This window comes from Ovis aries, chromosome 19 (genome assembly GCF_016772045.2).
Source record: "Ovis aries strain OAR_USU_Benz2616 breed Rambouillet chromosome 19, ARS-UI_Ramb_v3.0, whole genome shotgun sequence".
Lineage (NCBI taxonomy): Eukaryota > Metazoa > Chordata > Mammalia > Artiodactyla > Bovidae > Ovis > Ovis aries.
In genome coordinates this window covers 57541717-57569521 of record NC_056072.1, presented here as the reverse complement: position 1 = coordinate 57569521, position 27805 = coordinate 57541717, and the positions used below count along the sequence as shown (strand labels likewise).

Sequence of the window (27805 nt, the reverse complement as noted above, 5' to 3'; positions counted from 1 at the left end):
TTGGATATCATTTTCTTTATTTGGACTTCTAAGTCAAGGTGGCATGTGTGGCAACTTTGTCTTGATATGAGAGAAATTACAATTTCCACCTGCCCTGGAATTCAGCTTCCAGCTTTGGCATTCCCAAGCATTCCAGAATTGGGTCTACAGGTCGTCTCTCCTGCAGAGCCAGCCCCTTCCTTGCTTTGACGGCAGTGAGTACATCACTGATGTTCCTTAAATGAAAAGTTAGAATCCAGGAAAGTGAAAGTCGCTCAGTCGTGTTCGACTCTTTGCGACCCTGTGGACTGTAGCCTACCAGGCTCCTCTGTCCATGGGATTCTCCCAGCAAGAATAGTGGAGTGGGTAGCTGTTCCCTTCTCCAGGGGATCTTCCTGACTCAGTGATCGAACCCAGGTCTCTCACATTACGGGAGGATTATTTACCATCCGAGCCACCAGGGAAGCCCCCACCCCACCCCCAAAAGAAAAAAGCATAGCCACTGCACAGCTTGACTTCCCTGGTGGCTCAGATGCTAAAGAATCTGCCTGCAGTGCAGGAGACCTGGGTTCGATCCCTGCGTCGGGAAGATCCCCTGGAGAAGGGAAGGGCACCCCACTCCAGTATTCTTGCCTGAAGAATCCCACGGACAGAGGAGCCTGGTGGCTACAGTCCACGGGGTCGCAAAGAGTTGGACACGACTAAGCGACTAACACAGCAGTTTCTTAAATGCCTTTCCTCTTGCTCTCCCAGCTCTTCAGGTCGAGTTCATTTATCTTTGGCTGGCCTGGGCCTTCACTGTTGCAGTGAGCAGGGGCTACTCTTCATTGCGGTGTGTGGGCTGCTCACGGCGGTGGCTTCTTCTCTTGTTGCAGCACAGGCTCCAGGCTTGCAGGCTCAACAGTTGTGGTGCATGGGCGACCTTCCTGGGCCAGGGGTGGAACCCATGCCGCCTGCATCGGCAGGCAGGTTCTTAGCCACTGCACCACCAGGGAAGTCCGTCAGGTACAGCTGAAATGTCACCTGCCCAGAGACAGCTTCCCTGACCACAGTCTGTATTAGATCGCTCCCACCACCTCCTGTTTCTCTGTCCTCACAAGACCTATCCATCATCCTTCCAATGGCAACGGCCGTGACTTATAGTGAGCCGGTGTGCCAGTTATCTTGTGACGGAGGGGTCTGTCTTCCCCCTGGAAACTGAGGACACAGAGACAAGCACCGTGTCCGCCTCGTTTATTTCTATACCGCCAGTGCCTTGCACAACAGCTGGCACATGTCAAAAATAGCTATTTTTTGAATGAATGAGTAGATGGTTATGAGTGGCAAGAGCAGTCTTTGCAGGCAATATCCCTGGATGGAATTCTGGCTCAGCTGAGTCACCATCTCTTCTCATCTGTGAGATGGGTGTAAAAGTCCTCCCCGGGGGCCCCAGCTGCTATGCAGGTAAATGGGGAGAGTGTGTGCCAAGCCCCTGGCATGATTCCCAGCATGGAGCAGGCCCCTGTTAGCCACGTGTTGGGTATAGAATGCTCGAATAAAAGCAGAACAGTCAACTCCCTGCGTGTGTCGTGTGGAGGCTGAACGCGGGGAGGAAGAAGATGGAGTCGGGGCGCAGGGGGAGGCTCTCTGGAATGAAAGAACGGAGAAGGTGCTTTCACGAACAGGCTCTTGGTCACCCAGGCAGCCTTTGCTTCTTCTCTTAAAACAGAACATTTTTTAATTTTTGGCTGCGCTGGGTCTTCGTTGCTGTGCATTCTTTCTCGAATTGCGGCGAGCGGGGGCTACTCTCCAGCTGTGGTGTGAGTGCTTCTCAGTGCAGCAGTTTCTCTTGTTGCACACAGCCCAGGCTCCAGGGTGCTCAGGCTTCAGTAGTTCTGACACACAGGCTTGGTTACCCCAAGGCATATAGGATCTTCCTGGACCCAGGATCGAACCGATGTCCCCTGCTTTGCAAGGCGGATTCTTAACCACTGGACCACCAGGGAAGTCCCTGTGTGTGTTGTTCTGAGGGTGAACTCTGGGGGAGGGAAGAAGAGGGATTTGGGGTGTGGAGGGAGGCTCTGGAATGAAGGGACGGAGGATGTGCTCATGAAAACAGCCCTGGTCACCCAGGCAACCTCTGCGTCTCCCTCTCTTAATGATCCTAGGCCTTCCCCACCCTCCAAGACCGGATCCTAGCTTCCTCCCACCAAAATCATGGTCCTGGCTGGCTGGCTGGCTGGCGGCAGCTTCCCTGCAGCGTGCCCCTCCCTTGCGGGAACCAGGAGGCATGAAGCCATTGTTAGTGTCTCTCTTGTGAGAGTCGTGGTCCATCCCCCATGGGCACCTCTCCCGCCCTGTCTCTACCTGCATCCATCTAGACCATACAGGAAGCGACAGTGGGCAGCAGGGCATCCACAATAAATAGCTCAGGCCCCGGGCTCTGGGACCCAAGAGTGTCTGCAGGAAGGAATGTGGTTCCGGACCTTTTCCTTCCAAGTACATCGTCAGATCAGACTTGGGGCCGCAAAGGAACCTGGATCATTTCCACCTCCGGACATGTGAAGGACGAGGACCACAAGCAAGACATTGTAAAGCATATCCTGCTCATAAGAAGCTGTCGGGTTGAAGTTGGGAGGCAGCACTTGGGCCCTGCTTGTTGGCGGTTTTCTCAAGGTTGTAGAGTTCTTAGCACCTCTTGTTTTCAGCGATGGCCACAAGCACCGATTTCTCAGGCTGTTGGAAAAGCCCCACTAACTATCCGGTTACCCCCAGATTTGCAAGCTCAGGTGGGCTTTTCAGGGCACCAGAGGATCCATGCCCAGTTCCAGCTTGCCCCATCAGACCTCCTGGCATTTACCTGGTGGGTCCCTCCTGTCTGCAGTGATGTAATGACAGTGCCCAACTGCAGAAATATTCTGGGGCCAGCTCCTATAAAGATGTCCCCCTTCTCCAGTAAAGCTGAATGGATTAATGATTACATGAATGAGTGAGTATGGTGAATACAGTCTCAGATCCACAGGAGGAGGACAGTGTGAGGTCCTGGAGCGAGGCTTCCTGAGATCACATCCTGGGGCCAAGACTAGATGTGTGACCGTGGACTAGTCACTCAACCTCTCTGAGTCTCAGTTGCCTCATCTGCGTAATAAAACAATAACAGCACCCACCATCGAGGCTGTTGTGAGGAGCCCATGAGGTAATGCTAATACCTGATTCTGTGCCTGATCCTAATAAAGGTGAGCGTCTTCGTCATCCAGACCATGAGTCTGGGTATCTTTATACCGCATGCTCTGCTCATATTTAGAACCTAATTTTGCTTAGATCTGACCTAATCTTTTTTTTCACACAGTGGACTTGGCTGATCCAGCCACACTACTGAGTAACTTGGGATCAGAGACAATGTGTGGGAGATGGAACAAAAGTTAAGACACTGCAGGTGGGACGCGTCTGGGAGAGACACGTTTTTCCCTTTGAGGAAACAGGAGACTGTGGAGAGAGACCACGCACGTGCCGAAAGGAGCCTGGGCTGAATTGGACCTCTCGACTTAATTACCAATTAAAACATTAACCATGGCAGCATGGGGGCGACAGCTTGCAACCCCGTCGCTATGAAACTTCATGCCAGAGACTGCAGGGCCCCACTTTAAAAACAAGAGCCTGCCTGGGTGGCTATGCTCACGGGGAGAATCATTGCAGTGTGTTTCCAAAAGTCACCTCTCCTACCCCTTTATTTACAGTCCCTAGGAGAGCTGACAGATCATTAAAGTCCAATAGGAGGGAAAAAGGAAAAGATAATTGCTCTCCCACCCAGCCTCACCCCTGGGGGACCCAACAGGGGTTGGGGCAGAAGCTGGAGCTGAAAGCACTGCGAAATATGCAGTGTCATAACACTGCCTGTCCCCCAGGCACGAGCCTTCTGCGGTGAGAAAACCGGTGCTGAGTGAGCTTCTGTGTCCCCAGAGAGATGCGTGCACAGCACTTTGTGGCTTGCACACCATTGCCACACTCCTCTGTACCTTAAACATCCGTGCACGCACCTGGGTGCCAGAAGTGAGGCTCAGAGGGGTGATGTGAGGTTCTCAAGGTAAGCAGAGGGGTGCAGTTCAGCTGAGTGTGGGCCTAGAGGAAATCGTTTGTGCTTCTCAAGACCAGGGGCCTGCCCTCCCCTCTCTTCCAGAACAAACCCAGGTCTGTGTTCGAGACACTGTGGCCTGACATCCGGTTTAGAACATGACACCCCAGGAAGACAGCGTAGTGTGGTGACGAACAGAGGGCTGTGGCCTCGGTTTTTGTACCTAGTGAAAGTGGAAGTGTTACCCGTTCAGTCCTGTCTGCTTCTCTGCGATCCCACGGACTGTCGCCCGCCAGGCTCCTCTGTCCATGGGAATTCTCCAGGCAAGAATACTGGAGTGGGTTGCCATTCCCTTCTCCAGGGGATCTTCCCGCTCCAGGGATCAAAGCTGGGTCTCCTGCACTGCAGGCCGATTCTTTACCTTCTGAGCCACCAGGGAAGCCCCTTAGAGAAAGGCAATTCTAGACAGACCCAGACATTTGGAAAGCATAAAAGGAAGAGGAAAATTTGAGGAACGGAGTATGTGAAAAATGGTTGGAGTGCCAGGAGGGTATTCTGGTCAATCCAGATTAAGGTTTCTGTGCTTCTCCAGACGTGGATGTGTGCAGGGGCTGGGGGCATCGGGGAGACTCATTGGTTTGCTCCTGGTGACTGAAATGGCTTGAAAGGCAACTGAAATCAGGCTGGATGCCACAGTAGAGAGGACTTCAGATAAGGGTGATAGTACAAACCTGTCTAATGAACAAGCGAGGAGCCGACTCATTAGAAAAGACCCTGATGCTTGGAAAGATTGAAGGCAGGAGGAGAAGGGGGTGACAGAGGATGAGATGATTGGATGGCTTCACCGACTCAATGGGCATGAGTTTGAGCAAGCTCCGGGAGATGGTGAAGGACAGGGAAGCCTGGCGTGCTGCAGTCCCTGGGGTCAGAAAGAGTTGGACACAGCTTATGGACTGAACAACAGCAACGATGAACATGGAGATGGTGGCAAGGACGCTGACGGGCCTCGCACAGAGAAAGCTAAACTCTCCAGGTCTTCTGGGGCACCCATAAACAACTAAATGTTCTTTCTATCAGCGGAAGATCAGAACGCTGACCAGCCTCACTCACAGTGGCCGGCTGGCAAAGAAACTAAAGATTCTTCTTCTCTTTACAGGTAAATAGCAAGCAAATAAATAACTCTCTGTCTTTGAGTTATTTTTTGACGCTGCGATCCATCGCTTGTGTATACATTCATGCTTATTCGCTCAGTTGCATCCGATTCTTTGTGAGCCCACGGACTGTGGCCCCCCAGGCTCCTCTGTCCTTCCGAGTCTCCAGGGAAGAACACTGGTCCATTACTTACTGGGTGGCAAACGCCCTTTGTCATGTCATTTAACCTCTTGGGCCTCCTTCTTCTCCTCAGTGACATGGGATAAACAGCTCCCACCTCTGGGATCCTTGCAAGGACTAAATGAGCTAATCCATGAAAAGAGGTGCACGCGTGCCATTGCTGCAGTCGTTATCATTCGCATCAGTTTCTTACTGCTGCTGTAACACATCACCACAGTGGTTTAAAACCACACAAATTCACTCTCTTAAAGCTCTGGAGGTGAGGAGTCTGAAATGAACGTTACACGGCTGAAACCTAGGCGTCAGCAGCGCTGCATTGCAGGCTCTAGAGGAGGACTCAGTTCCTTGTCTCTTCGAGCTTCTAGAGGCTGCCTGCATTCCTCGGCATGAGTCTGATGCTCCCTCTTCAAAGCCCATAGTGGAGTGACTTCAGATCTCTCTCACTGATTCTGACCTTTCTGCCTCCCTCTTACAGAAAACACGCTTGTGATTGTTGTAGTTGTTTAGTCATTCAGTCTTGCCCAGCTCTTTGTGACCCCATGGACTGCAGCATGCCAGGCTGCCCTGTCCTTCACCATCTCCCAGAGTTTGCTCAAGTTCATGTCCACTGAGTCGGTGATGCCATCCAACCATCTCGTCCTCTGTCGCCCCTTCTCCTCCTGCCCTCAATCTTGTCCAGCATCAGGGTCTTCATAAATCAGCTCTCCGCATCAGGTGGCCAAAGTACTGGAGCTTCAACCTCAGCATCAAGTCCTTCCAATGAATATTCAGGGTTGATTTCCTTTAGGATTAACTGATTTGATCTCCTGCATTCCATTGAACTTACTTAGATAACCTCATCTCAAAATCTTTAATTTAATCACATGTGCAAATTCCCTTTTGCCACGTAAGGTAACATAATGACAGGTTCTGGGGATTAGAAGATGGGCATCTGGGGGCTGTCATTAGTCTGAATAGCACAGTCATTAATATTTTTATAGACTAGCTCATTTACTTCATCTAATTTTCACTGAGCCCCATGTAGTAAGTACTATTTTATTCCCATTTGGAAACTGAAGCACAGAGAAAGTAAGTAACTTTCTTAAGGTCACACAACTGATAAGTGGTAAAGGAGTGGTATCAACTGAGGAAGTTAGTATCTGGAGTTCCTGTTCTTACCAGCTGAAATAAGTGTGTGTTTTAGCCACTCAGCAGTGTCTAACTCTGTGACCCAGGGACTGCAGCTTGTCAAGTTCCTCTGTTCCTGGGATTCTCCAGACAAGAATATTGGAGTGGGTTGTCATTTCCTTCTCCAGCTGAAATATGTAAAGTGACACAAAGTAAGCAGTGTATCAACATTAGCTATTATGATTGTTCTTATTTCTACTAGAATTAATATGCTAATCTTTAGCTCATATGACTCTTGTAAGATTTTAAATAAATTAACCTGTGATTTGCACCAAGCAGTGCCTGGCGAACGGCAGGCAGGTCTTCAAACGGTGTTTAGATCTTTTCAGGCCTACTAAAGTTTCTTTCTTTTCACTAGGAAGATAATCATGTCAGTTCACTCCGCCCTTCCCAAGATGGCGTCTTTGCCACACCCAATCCGCCCCACTCAAGATGGCGTGCATTGCCCTGCAGGGCTTATGTAGACCTTCTCAAGATGGCACCAAACACTAGCCCTATTACCTTCTGCCTTTTTCAAGATGGCCTTAGCAATTAGCTTCCCTTCTGGGTACCCTCTGACCGTCTCAAAATGGTGAAGGACACATTACTCGCGACACTGACCTTCTCAAGATGGCGCCCGAGCCATAAATAGCTACGCTCTGCTGCGTCGACTTCCGGTTCCAGCGGAAGGCGGTGTAAGAGGCCGGCCTGGCACCTTGAGGCGTACACCGCCGGCCACTCCGGGGCGAATATGGACAGGCGAAAGAAGCCTTTGGAAGTCACGGCGTCCTCGGTGAGTACGGGGATAGATGATGCTACGGGCTCCGCGTCTCCTCGCCTCCGCAGAATAAGAATCTCGACCTAGCTTGTTTCTTCACTCGGGGGCCCAGACTTGATCTCTCCTCAGAGAGGACCCCGGACCTGGCTTTTCTCTGGAAAAAAGGAGGAGCGCGCTTCCTTCCTTACGGGGAGCGGGCCCACTTTCTCACTAGTTGAACGCTGAGTTTAGCCTCCCCTCTGCCGGGGCGCCGGGCCCGGGCTCTCCCCTCAGACGCCGTCCTGAGCCTGGTGTCTTTTCCGGGTTAGGACTGTCCCCGCCTCCCCTCCGCGACGACAGGCCAGGCCTTCTTGGCAGCCTCGTCTCCGTGACTATCAGAGGGGGACCCCGGCCTCTGCGAGCTGTGCAGACACGTTCCCCTTGAGCTCAGGGACCAGCACGGTGCCCCCCCCGCCCCCCCTCCCCAGAACATTAGTGTGACTTCTTCCCCGGGGTCCGAGAGGCCCAGCGTCCCCCGGCAGGAGGAGGGCTAAGCAGTTGTTAATACACCCGTAGGATGCGCTGCCCGGGAGCTGTAAGGTCTAATAGGATGTAAGCACTTTTGTTAGTTTAGTTACTTCTTGAGTCCCTTGGACTGCAAGGAGATTTAACCAGTCCATCCTAAAGGAAATCAGTCCTGAATATTAATTGGAAGGACTGATGCTGAAGCTGAAACTCCAATCCTTTGGCCACCTGATGCGAAGAACCGACTCATTGGAAAAGACCCTGATGCTGGGAAAGATTGAGGGCAGGAGAAAAAGGGGGCGACAGAGGATGAGATGGTTGGATGGCATCACCCGCTCAATGGACATGAGTTTGAGCAGGCTCGGGGAGTTGGTGATGGACAGGGAGGCCTGGTGTGCTGCAGTCCCCGGGGTCGCAAAGAATGGGACGCCACTGAGCAACTGAGCTGGACTGAGGAAGAAAACCAGTTCTCAGTGCTTGTTTGTGCCAGCACTTTATATGCAGTCTCGCTGCACTCTACTAACTGCATTAGGAGGCAGGCGCTAGTCATATCCCCACTTTAGAGATAAGGCCACTGAGGCTCAGAAAATGAAGTGTCTTTCTTCAGCTCACATACAGAGTTCTTAGTGATAGAACTGGGCCCACTCAGTCTGGTTAACTCCACGGCAGTTGTCTTTTCCAGTATATCACAGCGAATTGCCTAACCTTTGGCTTAATCTTGGATTTACTGCAGAATGTTGAGGTGCAAGGGATATGAAGGAAATATCCCAATATTTGAGCCCCTTGCCGCCATCTCATACTGAAAATCGGTACTAGTTAATAATGTTTGAGGGCTTCCCGGGTGGCGCTAGTGGTAAGGAACTTGCTTGCCAATGCAGGAGACAGAAGAGATGGGGTGTTCGGCCCCTGGATCGGGAAGATCCCCTGGAGGAGGGCATGGGAACCCACTCCAGTACTCTTGGCTAGAGAATCCCATGGACAGAGGAGCCTGGAGAGCTACAGTCCATGGGGTTGCAAAGAGTTTCGCGTGACTGAAGTGACTTAGCACACGCACATAATGTTATAGGATTAGGAACCAAAAAGCTATAAAATCCGTTATTCTTTCCTGATGGGTTAAAATTAGTAATAATAACGTGAATGCCATCTGAGAGCTGACACTTCTCTGAGCATCTTCCTTTTAAAATTCAAAAGTATAGTAGGAAAATGTGCGACTTTGATGTGGTTAAGAAGGCTTAGAAGAAAAAGCTTAAGTTTTAAATTTGTTTTTTAAAATTTAGAATATTAGGTTCTGGGATAAACCAGCTCTTGACGTTATTAAAATCTGTGCCAAACCTATTTTTAAATACTTGCAAAATAGAAATCACTGAATGCAGTCATTTTGATTTCCCTTAAAAGTCTGTAATGCAGGGCTTTTTAAGTATTCAGTTTACAAATGCCCAAGTATACAAGCAGCTGTACTTCCATCCTTAAAAAGGAAACTGCCATTATACCCTTTTGTGCAGGGTAGATAGTGATGATAGATCCAAGTCCCCTGTTCCTTTTGCCCTGGCTTTTCTTGTTCTTAACCACAAGCTAAACTTGCGGTTTCTAAAACATAGGGAAACAAAATTCACTCAGTCTGTTTTATTTCTAGCTGTTGAAATCTTGCCTGTCCTTTAAGGCTCATTTCAAAGCCATCTCTGATTACTCTGGACAAAAGGAAATACTCCTTTATCTGAATTTTTATGCCACTTAATTTCACTCTTAAAGTCACATATTACATCTGACTGGTGTTGTAAGTTACAGTTCTTACTAGATTGTAGGTTCTTTGAGGCAGGAGTATGTCTAATTCACATTTGTATTCTGCTCTTCATTGTTAAGTGCCAGGCACATACTAGGGCTCAGATTGTTGCCTATCAAAGACGTTTTCCTGTAAAAATAACAAATGGTTGTGATGTTTAAGTGAAATTAAAACAATTTTTTTTTTCCTTTTACTACATGAAAAAGCTGAGTACAATGGCAGTCAGAGAGACAGTGGTTAATGATGTTACCTGGATCTGAGCCTAGAAGATGCAGATCCCATTTGCTTTCTTATCATCCTCTCTTTGCCCAGAGGAAAGCCTTGAAGTGTTGAAAATTAAATATGTTTTCCACAGAGCTGGAATGAAAGATGACTTGGATTTATTTTGTACTAGACTCTGCATTTAAACATTTAATTTTATATCCACTTTTGTCCATTTATAAGAGCTTGTGATCTTGTTTTCAGAATTGTAAAAACTTAGAAATCCAATCACTCATTAGAGTTAATTGTTTTTTTTGTTTTTTTGCTTATTGGCTTTATTCTAGTTGGTAGACCTTAAGGCTGAACTCTTCCGAAAACAAGAAGAATTCAAACAAGAAAAACTTCTAAAAGATGCTGGAGTTTTGGGAAAACCAAAACCAACCAACAAGGTAAACATAAAATCTAATTATCTCCATTGACCCCAAACATAGGGGAATTAAACCATAATTAGGTTTTTTGAAAGTGTACAGGGTATCTGCTACCTATGAATCCTTGTCTTGTATTTGAACATCTGCATAAAATATTTCAAATAGAAATTAGTAAGATTCAAAAGCACATTATAATGCTCTAATTCTTCAATATATGAGTATTTTTCCAATTTTGTAAGTAATGGTATCTATTATTTGTATTACTAAATCTGTTATGTATTTTTCATTAAAGTCTTGAACTAGGTTGTAATCATTCAGGAGATTTAAAAAAGTAACTGCAATTGTATAAAGAAATTTTTAAATGTAATTTAGGGTCTTTTTTTTTTTCCCCAGCTCCAGCTTTGCTATGTATAGTTTATTTGCAGGACATAGGTTGGCTGTCAGAGGTCCAGTTATTTCCATTGATTCACAAGATCTAATTATCTTTTTTTCCCCTTTCTGATGTACAAGTAGAGATTTTTTGTAGTCAGTTGGTGATTCTATGTTTTTTAAATTCTCCAGAAACCAAGTATCTGGAGCAAACAGAATGCAGGAGTTTCTAATCGAGCTGAAAAGGATGCTGAACAGAAGATTGAAGAACAGAAGACTTTGGACAAAGCGAGGTAAAGCTGCTCTCTAATAAACGGAGCTACCTTTGTGGCTCCCTGAGCAAAGAGGTGAAAGTCCACCCTTAATTGATTTATAGTTTTAATTTTTATCATCCTCCTAATCAGATACTCTATTACCTGAAAATAATATAATTTGCAGACATATTTATAATCTTATAAGAAGATAAGACATAGCCTCAGTTTAAAAGATGAAACAGTCCCCCTGTGAGCCCCTGTTAGGCACTGAGATAATCCACAAGTGTTTAAGAAGTGTCCATGTGGTGTGGTTCAGGGCTACTAGGTGCTATGTTATCGGTAATTAGAAATTGAATTTTCCTCCCAACTTTTTAATATGAAAAGCTTCAAACCAGCAGAATATTTGAAACAAGACTACATTCTAATACTTTTCACCTAAATTCACCACTTAACATCTTTTAAAATTTGCTTTCTTTCTTCCCTTCCCTCTCTTGTGTGTATAGAGAAACTTTGTTGAACATCACTGTACTTTACCTCTAAATATTTCAGCGTATATCTTCTATATGATACTATTTTATCAGTGGCATGTTTCTGGGATGTGGCAGCAGTACTGTGGTCATACAGGAATAAGGACATTTTCCTGCATAACCACAATACTGCTATCATATCCCGGAAGTTTGCCACTGATAAAGTAGTATCATATGGTCCATATTCATATTTCACCCATTATCCTAGTACAGATACGTCCTTTATTGTTTTTTAAAATGTTTAATTAAAGAGTATGCATTGCATGTAGTTGTCATATCTCTTTAGTCTCTTTGAATAGATAACAGTTCCTTTGCCTGTTTAAAAAAATGTTTACATTTTATTTAATTATGGCTGCCCTGAGTTTCGGTGAGTAGGGGCTGCTCTCTAGTTGTAGTGTGAGGGATTCTCACTGTGGTGACTTCTCTTGTTGTAGGGCACAGGAAGCTTCAGCAGTTACACATGGGCTCAGTAATCGTGGCCCACGGGCTTGATTGCCCTGTGGCTCGTGGGATCCTAGTTCACAGGTGAGGGACAGAACCTGGGCTCCCTACATTGGCAGGCGGATTCTCAACCACTGGGCCACCGGGGAAGTCCCTCCCTTGCCTTTTTGTTGTCTGTTACACCGTTGACATCATTTGAAAAGTCCAGGCCAGTTGTGTCTGCGGTGTCCCACCATCTCATTAGAGTCAGACTAATCACCAACGGTTCTTACACTAGCTAGGTGATGATATGTCCTGTTGAGTCCCATCAGGAGGTTCATGATGTCAGCTTAAGTCATTATTGGTGATGATAAGTTTGATCGCTCAGTTAAGGTAGGTCTGTTGTAGTTTTCCACAGATAAGACGCTCTTCCTCATTTGAAATTAATAATAGTCTAAGGAGGGAAACAGGCTGTGTGGATGTTCTGTTTACCAGTGTGTGTTCATGTGATGATGATGTCATCACTGGGCCAGTTATTACACTGATGGTTTCAAAATCAGCATTTTTCTACATCTGTCATTCCATGTGTATTATTTTTCCATTCTGTTTACTAGCTGGCATTCTTCTGTCAAGAAGAGCTCTTCCCCTGTTTGCACTAGCACCCTGGATTCAGAATCCCAAGTTTCAATCTCTGGCCTGACTGCCATCTGTGTGTTTAGATCCATGGCATAATAAAAAGTTGGTAGTTGAAAATAATGGTTGCTCAGACTGCTTGGCTCTTCTGGGTCTAAGAATAAAGGGCAGAATATTAGTCCATTTAGGGATTATTTTCTTAGCGTTTGACCTATCCCCAACAGGCTGGAGACTTTACTTAAAGACATGTTCACTGTTGAGACATTTTTCTCACTATTGTACATTATGCTTAGAATTTTAATTTTGTTGAAAGATGCTGTAACTTTTTTAGGCTTTGTATGTGTATTTTATTAAGGTGTAATTGAAACATAACATTGTATTAGTTTCAGATGTATAACAGAGTAACTCAGTATTTGTATCTGTTGTGAAGTGCTCACCACAGTCAGTTCAGTCCAGTCGCTCAGTTGCTCAGTCGTGTCTGACTCTTTGCGACCCCATGAATCACAGCATGCCAGGCCTCCCTGTGCATCACCAACTCCTGGAGTTTACCCAAGCTCATGTCCGTCAAGTCGCTGATGCCGTCCAGCCATCTCATCCTCTGTCATCCCCTTCTCCTCCTGTCCCCAATCCCTCCCGGCATCAGTGTCTTTTCCAGTGAGTCAACTCTTCTCATGAGGTGGCCAGAGTATTGGAGTTTCAGCTTCAGCATCAGTCCTTCCAATGAACACCCAGGACTGATCTCCTTTAGGATGGACTGGTTAGATCTCCTTGCAGTCCAAGGGACTCTCAAGAGTCTTCTCCAACACCACAGTTCAAAAGCATCAATTCTTTTGCGCTCAGCTTTCTTTATAGTCCAACTCTCACATCCATACATGACCACAGGAAAAACCATAGCCTTGACTAGACAGGCCTTTGTTGGCAAAGTAATGTCTCTGCTTTTTAATATGCTGTCTAGGTTGGTCATAACTTTCCTTCCAAGGAGTAAGCATCTTTTAATTTTATGGCTGCAGTCACCATCTGCAGTGATTTTGGAGCCCCCAAAAATAAAGTCTGACACAGTTCCCACTGTTTCCCCATCTATTTGCCATGAAGTGATGGGACCAGATGCCATGATCTTAGGTTTCTGAATGTTGAGCTTTAAGCCAACTTTTTCATTCTCCTCTTTCGCTTTCATCAAGAAGCTTTTTAGTTCCTCTTCACTTTCTGCCACAAGGGTGGTGTCATCTGCATATCTGAGGTTATTGATATTTCTCCTGGCAGTCTTGATTCCAGCTTGTGCTTCTTCCAGCCCAGCGTTTTTCATGATGTATAGATCTAATAATTAACTAACATCTATCACCACACAGTTTGATACCTGTGTCAGGAAGATCCCCTGGAGAAGGGAATGGCAACCCACTCCAGTATTCTTGCCTGGAGAATCCCACAAACCGAGGAGCCTGGCAGGCTCCAGCCCATGGGATCGCAACGAGTCGGACATGACTGAATAACTAACACTTAACTAGGAACGTTTGAGATCTACTCTTATGACAGACTTCAGGTATGCAATATAGCATTAGCTGTATTCATGTGCTGGACGTTGCATCCTCATTGCTGACATATTTTATAACTGGAAGTTTGTACATTTTCACCCAGTTCATCCGTTTCCTCCCCATCCTCCTGCTGCCTCTGGCAGCTGCTCACGAACTTATTTAACTTTTTTTTGGCCATACTGTGTGGCATGCAGGATCTTAAGTTCTCTGGGCAGCCCCTTATACAAGAGTGAACTCATGCCCCTGCAGTGGATACTCAGAGTCCTGACCGCTGGGTTGCCAGGGAAGCTCCCATATGGTAGTTCTGTTTATTTTGTGAGGAATCTCATGCTCTTTTTCCTTAGTGGCTGCCCCAGTTTACATTCCCCCTTACACTGCATGAAGATTTCCTTTTCTCCACGTCCTCACCAGCCGACGCTTGTTATTTCTTATCTTTTTGTAGCAGCTGTCCTGTTAGGTGTGAGGTGACATCTCACTGTGGTTTCGGTCTCTATTCCCCTCATGCTGAGCACCTTTTCATGTACCTGTTGCCCATCTGTATGTCTCCGACAAGATGGTTATTCAGGTCCTTTTTTAAAGTTGCACTGTTTGGTTTTCTTGGTGTTGAGTTGTAAGTTCTTTATTTTGGATGTTGAGCCTATGGCAGACATAAGATTTGCGAATATTTTCTCCCATTCAGTAACAGGTTGCCTTTTCGTTTTGGTGATGGTTTCCTTTGCTCTGCAGAAGCTTTTTAGTTTGATATAGTCCCTTTTGTTTATTTTTGCTTTTGTGGCCTTTCCTTTTGTTGTCAGATCTGGAAGCTTCATTGCCACACTGATGCAGGAATGTGTTGCCTGTGTTTTCTTCTAGGAGTTTTATGGTCCCATTGTGAATTTTTGATTCAGATGTGTAATACTGTTTTTTAGGTTCATCGTTTTGCATGTGGCTGTCCAGTTTTCCCAACACCATTTATTCACGAGACAGCTCTTTCCCCATTGCATATTCTTGACTCTTCTGTTGTAAATTAGTTGACCATATGTGTGTGGGTTTATCTCGGGGCTCTGTGTCCGTTCCGTTGATCTGTGTGTCTGTTTTTATGCCAGTCCCATACTATTTTGATTACTGTGGCTTTGTATTGGATTGACCAAAATGTTCATTTGAGTTTCTTCATAACATCTTATGCTCTATTAGCTAACGTCATACTCACCATTAGAAATGAAATTTTCTGCTATGATAAAGTACAGTCCTTTACAAGCAAATGCTCAGATGACTTCTTTGGTGCTCTTTATCATCATAAGTAGTTCTAGAATAAAAGAATTGTCAGTTCTTAGCCACTAAAGAATAAATGTCACTAGAATTAACATGAGCAGAGAGGCTGCTGAATTGAAATGCCAGGGTTGATGTTTGTTTTTTATTAGCTATCTGTCATGAATAATTTATCTATGTTCTGTATAAAATAGGCATGATCATATTTTTAACAGACTTCTAAGAGGTTGGTCTCTACCTCCCTTAAAGAGACCTAATTAGCCAAGGGAAGACCAGGGACCCTTGTATAAAACCAGTGATAGAGAGTTACTGTGAAATTTGGTGATCCGTAACAGAAAATGTTTTTGTTTAGATACCTCTCCTTTTTTGGTATTTAATTTGTTGTATTTGACATTTAAATTAAATTGGAATCTTCATTCATTCATGTATTCATTCTTCAAATACTGACTGAACATCTGCTATGCACCAGGCATTGTTTTTGGTCCTTTGGTACAGTCGTGAATGAAAGAAACATGGGCCAGGCTTTATGTGTAGTTGGCAGAGCAGACCTGGCTGGGTCTGAGAGTCCCCTCAGGGTGGGGACTCAGCTCTAGTCATCAGGCTAGGTTGCAGCAGTAAGGCCGGGGAGAGCAGTTTACCAGGAGTGGCAGTGATAAGACCACTTTTATACTTGTCTTTTTTTTTTTTCTCCTAGGGAGAAATTGGAAGAAAAAGCCAAATTATATGAAAAAATGACCAAAGGAGACTTTATCGGTAAATATAATTATTTATGCATCTTTATTATGTGTAATTCATACAACTCTGTGATATTTTCTTATATTTGTTAAAATAATTATGAGAATAGGGAGAAACTTAAATAGATTTGACTTTCTGTGTCAGCATCTTCCTAACCCAGGAATCAGACTGGGGTCTTCTGCATTGCCGGTGGATTCTTCACCAGCTGAGCTCCTGGGGAAGGCCTGAGTGTCAGCACAAGAGATAAGAAAATCAGCAGTAGTTTTTAATTTGCCCCGTGGGTGCTGGGCCTGTTAGGCATGATAGAGGGACAGTCAGTACAGTATTAGCCGGACTCTCTGCCTCTCTCCTCAACGGAGGCATCGTCAGGGGAGGAAAATGGCACAGAAGAAGAGAAGTTTAGGGAAAAAGGTCTAAATAGGCCATAATTGCAAACAGTTATGGCTGTATTTAAGAAAAAACAGCCTGAGGGGAATTACGGTTATATCAGAGTACTGGCGTTATTCCTTTTCCCCTGTTTTCTTTCCTCTGTGTTTAATTTTTTTCTTTGAAGTGCTTATAGTTGCTTTTGTAATTTATTTTTTAAAAAGTAAAACATTTTTTACTGTGCTGCACAATGTGCAAGATGTTAGTTCCCCGACCAGGGATCGAACCTGTACCCTCTGCAGTGGAAGCTCAGAACCTTGACCACTCTGCTGCCTGGGAAGCCGGGTATAGTTGCTTCTAAGATAGTAATTAAATGATTCTCCCTCCTCATACCTGCCCCACAAAAAGGAAACCCAGCCTAAAGTTCAACGGCAATGAAAGAGATTTTACAAGGCAGTGTGTCTCTTACTGCTTTCAAAAGGCATATGTGGAAGTCTTTAGGGAGAATGTGGCTCTGATGGGGATCTTGAAGGTTTTGGAGAACTGGAGAAGGGCTTCTGCAGGGAGGAATGGGGAGAGCAGAGGGAGGAGAGGGCCAGAGCTGGCTGGGCTGACTTGTGGGGCTAGGGCTGAGGGCCAGGTGGGGGGCGCAGCAGGAGAGGAGGGGCTGGACCCTGACCACGGCTGCCCAGACACCAGGGCCATGTTCCTGTGTGTTGGGAGCCCAGCAGGGTCAGGCTGGGTGCTCACAAAGCCGAGGGCTCTGGGGGAGGCCCTGCTTTCCCACTGAAGCAGCAGCAGGTGTCAGCCAGCCAGGAGGCCTCACTGTTCTGTGGTTTTATTTTAACTCAGCTCTGGGAAAATGTATTTCTTTCCCAGTTGAATTACATGTTCTTGTGGCTAAAAATATAGTCTTTTTTCATTTGATTCAAACTTTACTTATATTGTTAATATAGAATCAAGGCAAAGGAGTGTGTGGGCATGGAGATTTGGTTCTGTCCATACCGGTAGGCCCACCTCCTGATGGGCTTATTGGACCAGCACGTTTGGGCAAGTTGTGGAGCCTCAGTTATTTCCCACTGTACAGTGAGGGTAACATCAACCCCTGGTAGTAGGGAACCTACCATCTGTTCTTCAGAGCTTAAATCCAGCAGAGTGAAACTTGATGCATACATGGTTCATGAATGCATCCGCTATCCTGTGTTAAATTAGAATCATGGGTTACTATTTAACTTTCAGTGTCGGTTTCAGCTCAAGTAGGTACGGCCTGCAGATAGATGGCATGTTAGACATTTCTCTATGCTCTGCAGATCCTGGCCCCATGCCTCACCCAAAGGTGGTGTTCATGGATTGAAAAGAATTCAGATGACTTCTTTTACCTGTGTTAGGACCCTTTGAACACTTGACATTCTGCAGCAGTATACCCAGGGTTATGGGATACGACCCACGTGGTTAGAGACAGGGAATCACTGAGTCACAAAGGCTGACTGAGCAATGCTGTTCTGCCTCTGTGTTATCTGATTGGCTAGATGAGTCTCTTGAAGTCAGACACTTTTATCTTCTAGTCTTGTTATTGATGAGGCAGCAGAAAACTGCAGGCTTTTCAAGATGTTTTGTATGTGGTATGTGTGTCCAGTGGCCTGTCTACAGCTTCTCTGTCAGGCCCCCAGGAGGCTCTGTGCCTTTTGAGCTTTTACGGGGCAGGTGGAGACCTCAACTGGTGAACTGTCAGGGGGCATAGCCGCCCAGGGGTGACTGTGACTGATTCATATCAGTTCCATGCATCTGAAAATTGATTTTTGTGTCCTAGATGAAGAAGTGGAGGATATGTACCTTGTGGATTTCACACAGAAAATGATAGACAAACACAAAGAAATGGAAGCGATTGGTGCCAATAGAGATTACAGAAAGACCGAAGAAAGAGACGATGATGAGGAAGCTCTTTCTGAAAAAGATATTCCTCCGCCCCAGGATCCCAGTGAAGAATGGTTGGTGATATTATGCCATTTGGTTATGTTAATGTTGTCAGACTTGGGTTTACTTTTTGAGAGCCATGTTATTTTGCTGTTATCGAGGCATTTCTCTCTAGTCTTTCTTAGAGACTCCCCTCTAAGTAGGATTGCATTTGTAGATGTAGATGTAGTGGCTGCTACTTGAAATAATTACAAATAGACTGTGTTCCTGCCATGTGCCAGGCACTGTGCCAGGCGGGGAGGCATTGTTTCCCCTGTTTCATTGATGTGAGAGAGTTGTGTAGGCAGAGAATGTTCCTCTCTACCCACCCTGCCGCCTTACCCAGGTCCTTATTCAGGCATCATCATGTAGATAGCATGAGCTCTGCTTCCAGTGAAAACGGGCTGGCAGAACTGATCCGGTGAGCCTTACCCCGGCTGTGGCTTTTTCTGCCAGTATGGTTTAGGGTATCACGGACCTGTGTCTGGACAGCACGGGCTCTGCCTTTGACTGGTGGTATGGTTGTGGCAGGTTCCTACCCTCTCTTGGCTTCAGTTTCCTCATCTGCAGAACAGGGATGGTGATACCTAGTAGGTGAATGATGGAGAAACCAAACTAGTCTTTTTTTTACAAAGAAACTGCAGAGGAAATGCCATGGTGATTTTTCTGTACCTAAGACCTGAGCCCTTGTTCAGAAGGGCTGTGATTGCATGCAGGCGCACTGATGCTGTGTTCCTAGGAGCAACCCTGCCTGACTCTTCCTGCCGGTGTGGAGCCCACCCTTCCCCGCCGAAGGCTCAGATGTCCACATCATGGCCGTGTTTGTTAGAAACTGCTTAGGGTTGTCAGCAGGACCTGTTGATCTTTTGTCAGCCATTCCCCCCGCGGGAAGGAGTCTTTTATGAGTGAAAAGAGCGGTCCCCACTGCTCGGGAACGCAGGGAACTTGCATCTTCATGCTGCAGAAGGGTCTTCTTACCAACCTTCTGAAACACTTACATCTGAGGTGGGCTTAGTGGCTTGCTTGCTATAGCAGGCACAGAGGAGCGGGTATGATGCCATCTCTTTCGTCATACGTTTCTTGAGCATTTCTAGTCTAAATGGTCTCTCCCTCGTCTGGACTCTGATAGCACTTAAACATACTTGCTCCTTTGGGTCTTGTTGTTTAGTCGGTAAGTTGCGTCTGACTCTTTGCAACCCCATGAACTGTAGCCCGCCAGACTTCTCTATCCATGGAATTTTCCAGGCGAGAATACTGGAGTGGGTTGTCATTTTCTCCTCCAGGGATCTTCCCAACCCAAAACTTGAACCCGCTTCTCCTGCCTCTCCTGCACTGGCAGCTGGATTCCTTACCGCTGAGTGACCTGAGAAGCCCATATTGACACGTAGCTGGCCTCGTTACCAGCAAAGGGTTGAGGCAAACTCTTGGTACTTTCTAGATCCTGCCTGCTCTTGTTAGGAGCGTTTCAAGGGCCTGTGCCCTAACTTCCCCCAGCGTCCTGTGAAGCGGGCATGACTGAGCCCTCCTGTGCTCCCCTCTGGCCTCAGGTGATTGTTCCCCTGAGAGCTTGCGCGTTGATTTTTGTTGCTGGCTGCTGTCCTGCCACTTCTGTTTCAATGAGATCTGTATGTTTTGGAGGCCTTCTCCAGAGACAGAATAGCTTTGATTGCTTTTCAGAGCAGAAATCTCGTCTCCTTTGAAAGGTTTAATGTCCCCCCACCCCCCCCCATGAATGCCTGTATGATTACAACCAATTTGTTATCGATTGGAAGACCTTGAAGGGCAGCTGAGGTGTCACGTGCCCCACAGGGTGAAGGAAGATGCACTGCAAGCAGTTCTCACACTTTTTTTTGTTTCTAAATTAGGTTCCAGAATTGTAACTGCTTGTAAAATCTTTTTGCAGTTAAGTTCCAGGTGGTGGAAAATCTTTCCACAAAAATACTGTAAATAATTACTCAGACCATCTGGTTAGGTGGTTTTGGTTCTCCATTCGTTGAAGGAAAAGAAGAAAAGGGAGAAACTGCTTTTTGCTGTTGGAGGTTTTATTTCTGTGGTCATCAGCTTTAGGACTGTAGTTGTGGATTCCCATGGTCACCTTTTAAATCACAGGCTGACAGTTGGATTTGGCATGTCCAACTGGAAAGAAAAGACTCACAAAACCACAAGCCACATGCGTGGGAATCTGACCTTGGGTTGGCTCAGCAGCACTGCTGGCCCTTCTCTGCTTTCAGCCTCCTGCCAAAGGATCTGGGGGAGTCCCTACCTGTAATTTAAAAACATTAAAAATCTTTTGCATCATAATGCAAACGAAATATTATCCATGAAAACCTGCCCTTATTTCCTGTGTGGGCATCGGAGTACTTCACTGGCCTTGCTGGCTGCCCGGTTTCCCTGCCTGGTACACGAAACAAGGTACTTACTTTGGGCCAAGATGAGGAAAGAAGAACAAGGGTAAAAGATAACAGACTGGCCCACTGTTGAGGCACTTTTGCAGTACAAACTGTGTGTTGCCTTGGCTTCCTCCTAGTTAAAAAGACTTTCGGAATACTTCTATTCAGGCCTCCCTGTCCATCACCAACTCCCGGAGTTCACCCACACTCATGTCCATTGAGTTGGTGATGCCATCCAACCATCTCATCCTCTGTCGTCCCCTTCTCCCCCCGCCTTCAATCTTTCCCAGCATCAGGGTCTTTTCCAGTGAGTCAGCTTTTCGCATCAGGTAACCAAAGGATTGGGAGTTTCAGCTTCAACATCAGTCCTTCCAGTGAACCCAGGACTGATCTCTTTTAGGATGGACTGGTTGGATCTCCTTGCAAATGTGTAAACCAGGTCAAAGTAATTTCTGAAATAGTGCAGCAGGGGTCTGTGTGGAGTTTTATCTTTGAGATCGGAGATACACACGATCAATCATTTTCTATAGTTTCTAAAACTAAGATTTAATCAGGGGTGCATTGAACCTATTGTGTGTCAGCTTCTGAGTGTGAAGAGCGTGTTTGCACCAATGGTGGTGGCCTCTCAGGTTGAGGGTATTTCTTGGTGATGCGTGTCAGTTGCTCAGTCATGTCCGACTCTGTGATCACGTGGACTGTAGCCACCAGGCTCCTCTGTCCATGGGATTCTCCAGGCGAGAATACTGGAGTGGGTTGCCATGCCCTTCTCCAGGGGTTCTTCCCGACCCATGGGTTGAAGGTGGGTCTCCTGCACTGCAGGTGGATTGTTTACAGTTTGGGTTGCCCAGGAGGCCCTTGGTGATGGGTTTGTGATGGAGCCAATATTAACTTTCCATTGTGCACCAGCTCCTTATCTGAGGGGACCATATGTGATGTGCAGCTTTTCACATGTTTCCACTTTTATTTCAGGGTGGATTACGTGGATTCTTTAGGGCGATCCCGGCGCTGCATGAGAAAGGATTTGCCGGATCTGCTGGAAATGGATAAAAATCTTCAGGGGAGGCTGTAAGTGTGTGACACACAGTGCTTTGCCCAGGTCTGACATGCAGACACAGGGATTGTTTTGTGAGCGAGGCTGTTTTTAGTTAGTTTTCTTCTGGGCTCTGTTGTAAGAATATTTCTTTAATGTGTAGGAATGTTTGCAGAAGCACTTCTTTGTGGTTAGCGTGCATATACACACACAGTCCACATTCAGAGAACAACCTGAATGGTTGATCATCCACACCAACAGGAGTGAGTCAGAGCCTGTTTACTTGGGAGGATGTCTGTCTACAGAGTAACGGAGAGTGAGCCCAGAGTAGATGAACAAACCACTGCATAGAGAGTGCGTTTAAGAATATAGATTTGGTTATCCCACAGCAGGTAGAGTCATGGACCCAGACAAGGTGGGGGCAGGGAGGGAAGCAGCTTAACTCTTTCTTTATACCTTTTTGCATTTTGAAGTAAGAACTTATGGGTAGATTTTTTTCTGTGGTATCTAAAGAGGTAATTTGCTAAAATATCACAGAGAATAAAATTCTTCTTACCAAGGGCAGCTATTGTGTGAAAAGTGTTGGGAGAAGCTCCACTTTGTCCATGTCCCGGTAGGCCTGGGCTTGGCACAGGGAAGGAAGTGGGGAAGCCCTGAGCCACCGCCTGGGACACCAGGCCCTACACGGGAGGCCCCCACTGAAGGCCCATAGTTCCTCTCCCTGCCTGGCATGGCCCTTCCATTCAGCCCGGCAGCTCGGTGTTGGATACTTTGCTTTTGCCCGAGATAAAGAGTTGAGAAACAAGCAGATGAAAACCTTAGAAATGCTGCGTGAACAGGTACAGATCAAACTCAGTTGACTTGAAGGATTTGAACAGTTGGGTTTCTCATTGAATCATACTGTAAAAAAAAAAAAGAAAGTGATGTGAGTGCTGAAACAAGATTTTTATTATGCTAATACAACGAGCTGCCTGCTTGGATTAAAGAAAGGAGGAAATAGTTTTTTTGCAGTTTCCCAATGGTATTATGAGTCAGAAACCTCCGTAAGGAACTGTCGTCTTCACAACTAGAGTTACTCATCCATGACCCCAAATGCCTGAACTGAAGCATTGCTATGCTACAGCTGTTACCTAAGACAATTTTTGCTCTATTCTCCTAGTTTCGTTAGTCCTGCAAATGAGAAAACCTTATTGTCTGAAGATATGAGAAAAGAACTCCAGCGCCAGCAATGGGAGGAAGAAGAGAGGGAGGCCCTGAGAAGGCCAATGGGGCCCGTACATTATGAAGACATCCGTGAAAATGGTACAGTCATCTGGCAGATTAAGTCATTTTTTTATCTTGAACATTTAAATGGCAGGTGGGAAAGGAAGTATTCACAAAGAAGCAGCTCTTCTGTATAAATAATTCTACTTTTGGAGTTGAAAATAACTGTTCACTTTTTAGCCTAACAAAGGGTCTGTTAATCCAAGTGTGTGCCCCAAGAATAGTGGAGACAACCTGTGACTAAAAAATTAATGCATACTTGTTGCGTTTATCACTTGGCAAACAGAGTGAAAGAAACTTATAACGTTTTTTACCTGCTTCTTAAAAAAAAAGTGCGGAAGACATCCCTGTGTTCCTTTCTGCTTTGGTAGAAATTTGTCCTGAATCTAATTCACTGAGCAGGGAAATCTAATTTTCGGGGTAATTTTTACTTATTTCAGAGGCCCAGCTAGAAATTTGGCATAAATCTAATTCGCTGAGAAGGGAAATCTAATCTTTGGGGTAACTTCTGCCTGTTTCAGAGGCCCGGCAGCTCGGTGTTGGATACTTTGCTTTTGCCCGAGATAAAGAGTTGAGAAACAAGCAGATGAAAACCTTAGAAATGCTGCGTGAACAGGTACAGATCAAACTCAGTTGACTTGAAGGATTTGAACAGTTGGGTTTCTCATTGAATCATACTGTAAAAAAAAAAAAATCTCGTAAAATTAATTAGAAATGTACATAGCTATTCAGAATTCAGTTACAGGTTTCATAAAGATAATTGCCGTATTATTTTGGTGTTTCAGACTTTTAAGATTATAGTTGTTCAGAAGTAATCTGTGTGACTTCGATTTTTTAAATTTAGTTTCCAATATGGTACTTTTGAAGTGGCCTGGGTAAGAAAATGGAAAGTTATTAGAGGGGGATTAAGGAATTGGCAGAATTGGTTGGTTTCCTAAAATGTTAACTCTTCCGGGATGCTCTGTGAAATGAACTTCAGAAAATATCAAAGGGCTTGTATAAGAGGACTTATATAAGGATATTCATTTTGAACATCTCAATGGATGGCTTCTAAGAGGTGGCAGAAAAGTCAGTTTATTTTTAGAATAAAATTATTTCATCCTTTTCAACAGAAATACGGTGAATGGGGCTAATCATTTTCTAATTTTCTGCCTTGTTCAGACAACAGATCAGAGAACAAAACGAGAAAATATAAGGGAAAAGAGAAAAGCCATATTAGAAGCAAGACTTGCCAAGCTCCGACAGAAGAAGATGAAAGGGTCAAAAGAAGGTGGAGCAGAGGGAGAGGACAGAGGTACATCATGGCTGTGCCTGAATCTCAAAAGGAAATATTTTAGTTCTGTTGACAACTCAGGAGTAGGAATGGCAGTGTAGAAATCAACCATCTAGTTTTATTTTCTGAGCAAGAAGTGCACCTCAGAGGTACATCCAGGAACAGGAACAGTTTTTACTCCCAAGAAAATACCAGTTGTAGACAAGGATGTTAGCAGTGCATTTTGTTGCTTCATACAGTAGCCCTGTAGTAAGTGAGGCTTGGAGGCAAAATGCTTAAAAGGTATTTTAGGATAAAATGTAGTTGTGCATGTACATATTTTAGGCCTGTTTTCTTTGGCTGTGGCGGCAGTTTTTATTGGTTATTACAAGTGTGTTTGAAAAAGACATGCGTACAGAAAGGTAGTAAATAATTTACAGATGTGGGTAGAGACAGCGTGCCAAGGTAGAGATGTGGGTAGAGACAGCTTACCACATCTGTCTGTCAGCATGCTTGGAAACACTTCAGTACTGTGGTCAGACACGCTCACTGTGTGAGTTCACGCCCGTCTGGGCTGAACTGCCCAACAGACTGCATAGACTGGCTCAAACCAGGTGGACGCCTGCTCCTCGAGTTTAACGTTGCAGTGCTGGGGGTGTCCAGGGCAGGGGGCAGCTCTGCCCCAGGCGGTCACCTGCTCTCCTGCTTCCTCCAGTCTTCCTGCTTCCCGTTCCCTAGAGGGTTGCTGACACCTGCGTGGTCGCTAGCTCCGCAGGACCTGTTCATGCTTCAGCCCGGGGGAAGAAGGGGCCGGAACCAGCCACCTTTCTAGGATTGTGCGTTGGGATTCACACACAGCCTTCTCACTTGCATCCCAATGGGGCGGATGGAAGCTTCTCTAGCTCTAACATACAAGCCCATGCCATTTTAAAATTCTGAACTCACTTCAGTTTAGCTTTGAGAGGAGATCGAGACACTTAAAAATTGGAAGATGGTCCACTTAGTTTTGTATAAATGCTGTCTTCCTGTGACATGTTAAACTCTGTGTATTGTTTCTCTGTTTTTGCTCTACTCCTGAACATGTCATTTCCACAAGACGTGAAGTGCCACCAGTGTTTTTTTAAAACACCGTTTTCTTTTAAACTATGGCCAGAATTGAATAGCCTACAGACTGTCACCAGGCTCCACCTCTTGTCACCCTTGCTTTGCCTGAGACTCTTTCTTTGAGTAATTGAAGGGTTTCTGGTCCTTCGATTGTTGATCAGGGGAGGTGGGGTGGCATAGTGTCAAACAGAGACTTTGAAATCCATCCAATCTGGGTTTGAATCCTGGCTCTTCAGTATTTACCTTTGTAGCATTTCTGATGGTAATTTTCCTTATCTGTAAAATGGGGATAGAATGGAGTACCAGTCCTGAGATTGGGTTGTTAAAGAGCTAAGTGAACTACTGTGTACAAAGTACTTAGCCCACAACCTGGCATATAATAGGTGCTCAGTGAATACCAGGTATTGCTTGTACTCTCAGGATAAGTATGTTCTATTTAACTTTTTAAAGTAGTCGTAAGCTTTATTGTAATGAAGTCTTATTTCCTTTACAAAAATAGATGGAGATGTTATTGGGCCTTTGCCCCCAGAACCAGACGTCACGCCAGCTCCTCGTACAGCTGCCCAGAGTAGCAAAGTAGAAGTCATCGTTCAGGAGAGGAAAGATACCAGACCCGGGGTGCCACACGTCCGCGAGTGGGACAGAGGAAAAGGTGAGGGGTCGGTTCTCCTGAGCAGACTGTGATTTTGGTTTAGGAGGGGAAGGATTATCAGGCCTAGGGTGCCACACGTCCACGAGTGGAACAGAGGAAAGGTGAGGGGTCGGTTCTCCTGAGCAGACTGTGATTCTGGTGAGTCTTAGTGGTCCTGGGAAGCTTAGAGGATTCTCTAGGTCCCTGAGCTTGTTTCTTCTCAATAACCAGAAGCACTAGAAAGTGTGATATAAAAGACTAGGGTCTGCAAGGCATCATACCTAAAGGATGAGCTATTTTAAAGACGCACTTAAGGGCAGGTTTTGGAAATTCCTGCTGCCCTCTTGTGGTTTCACACCTTCGGGATACTGTTTGTCCAGAACTGCTTTTTTAAAGTCTTAGGAAAGTTTGGTACTTTAATGTAGTCTGTGTTTTTAACAGTCTCTTTTATGCTCTCTTGAAAACAATCTGCATTCAAGTTTATTAACTTGAATTCACATATGGTTCTACTAGGTTATGCAAATTTTTCTTTAAGTTTTTTCCTGTAAAGACACTGTGGTACCTGCAGTGACCTCTCTTTGGGAAAAAGACTCTGGTTTCTGCCATTTTGAAAACAGTCATTTCAGTGGTACATTCGCTTAACTGTTGAAGCCTGTGAGATCACGACTCAAGTGAAAGATGCGGATGGCGCGTGGCTTGGGTCTGTGCCGCTGTTAGAGACAGATAGCTCTGGACAGTGCCCTTTGTATCTTCTAAAACTCAGTAGAGGACAAAACTTGTGTTTTGCTATGAAGTACCTATAACATGTCAAGCAAATGATTTAAACACTTCGTTATTTCTGTTTTTGTGCTTTTTTGGCATTGTCCCCAGAACCCGCCAGCCTTCTTTCTCCACAGAACCTTCCCTGAGCTTTTCTCTGTGGGACTTTTCACTCCTCTTTCTCAGCCCGGTTCCTTCCCTGTGCTTCTGTAGGCATTGCATGCGCCTTGTAGTTTAGTTCTCCGGAGAATGTAAGGTGGCTTTTAAGAAAGACAGATGACGATTAAAAACTAAAAGCATTCAAATGATTCAATAATCAGTTCTAAGAACACTTTATTTTTTACTAGACTTTTCCTTTGGATACTGGTCGAAGAGACAGTCAGATCTCCGGGCTGAGAGAGACCCTGAGTTTGCGCCACCATCGTATTACTTTGTGGACCAAAAGAGAACTGAGTCTCTGAGCAGCCAGGCCTGGAGCCGACCTGCCCCTGCACAGAGGGACCCGGGGCAGCACTCTGGCCAGAGCCATGACCCCTGCGCGTCACAGACGTCATCCGCTCCTGCCCCCAGCAGCCCACCACAAGCCCCGACGGTCACTTTTGAAACTCTGGATGATATGATATCATATTATAAACAAGTAACATGAAGTTAAAAACACTGTAACTTGGGTCTGTACTGTTAATGGTGCCTTCCTCTCCCACAGTGGAGAAAATAACTTTAGGGACTGAATTGTAGCTTTCTCTTCCTGTCCTTTCCCTGAAGACCCAGACCTCAGGCTGGATTTGTCAGCAGGGAAGAAAGTGAATGGTACTGTGGGAACTCTGGCCACTTAGCTATTCATTTCATTCTGATCGGTATGGAGACACCAGTTCATCTGGATTTATACGTGAGCTGAGATAGAGTAGACATATTCTGTAATATTTGATACTAAGGAATCTGTGATCCTAAGGAATCTGTAAGCCTGTCTCTCATGCCCACTCCGATGACTTACTCAGATTAAAGGCTCCGTTTCTCTCCTTTTGCCAGTGCTGGCTGACAGATGTCTTTGTTCCAAGCATTCAGCTTCCAAGTCAGTTGATGGAGCATCTGTTAGGAAGAATTTCAGCCTTTCAAACGGTAGCACAGAAGGGGACATTGGGGTAC

At 45.6% G+C, this 27805-nt stretch overlaps 1 protein-coding gene and 1 long non-coding RNA gene across 3 annotated transcripts; one reads left to right on the top strand and one right to left on the bottom strand.

The window, feature by feature from the left end:
- LOC121817279 (uncharacterized) lies at positions 1-7553 on the bottom strand. Its single transcript, XR_006057119.2, has 2 exons — positions 7130-7553; positions 1-6657 (listed from the first exon to the last, which is right to left on the bottom strand). It is a non-coding gene; the product is annotated as an uncharacterized LOC121817279 (long non-coding RNA).
- Positions 7184-27687, top strand: CCDC174 (coiled-coil domain containing 174). Of its 2 annotated transcripts, XM_060402954.1 has the most exons (12): positions 7184-7301; positions 10116-10220; positions 10761-10861; positions 11784-11874; positions 15874-15932; positions 18091-18268; positions 21593-21688; positions 22813-22955; positions 23438-23532; positions 24078-24210; positions 25772-25924; positions 27010-27687. In XM_060402954.1, the coding sequence occupies exons 2-12, from the start codon at positions 10183-10185 to the stop codon at positions 27306-27308; spliced, it is 1386 nt and encodes a 461-aa protein (XP_060258937.1). In that variant the 5' UTR covers positions 7184-7301; positions 10116-10182; the 3' UTR covers positions 27309-27687. The 2 variants fall into 2 exon arrangements, with proteins under 2 accessions (XP_060258937.1, XP_004018598.1); XM_004018549.5 differs by lacking the exon at positions 11784-11874.
- Positions 27688-27805: the final 118 nt, after the last annotated feature.

Bases quoted from the DNA above. Each gene is read 5' to 3' on its own strand.
- CCDC174 (XM_004018549.5), top strand. From the start codon at position 7,260: ATGGACAGGCGAAAGAAGCCTTTGGAAGTCACGGCGTCCTCG. The intron at 24,211-25,771 runs GTACATCATGGC...TTACAAAAATAG, and splicing joins AGCAGAGGGAGAGGACAGAG to ATGGAGATGTTATTGGGCCT. The intron at 25,925-27,009 runs GTGAGGGGTCGG...ATTTTTTACTAG, and splicing joins CGAGTGGGACAGAGGAAAAG to ACTTTTCCTTTGGATACTGG.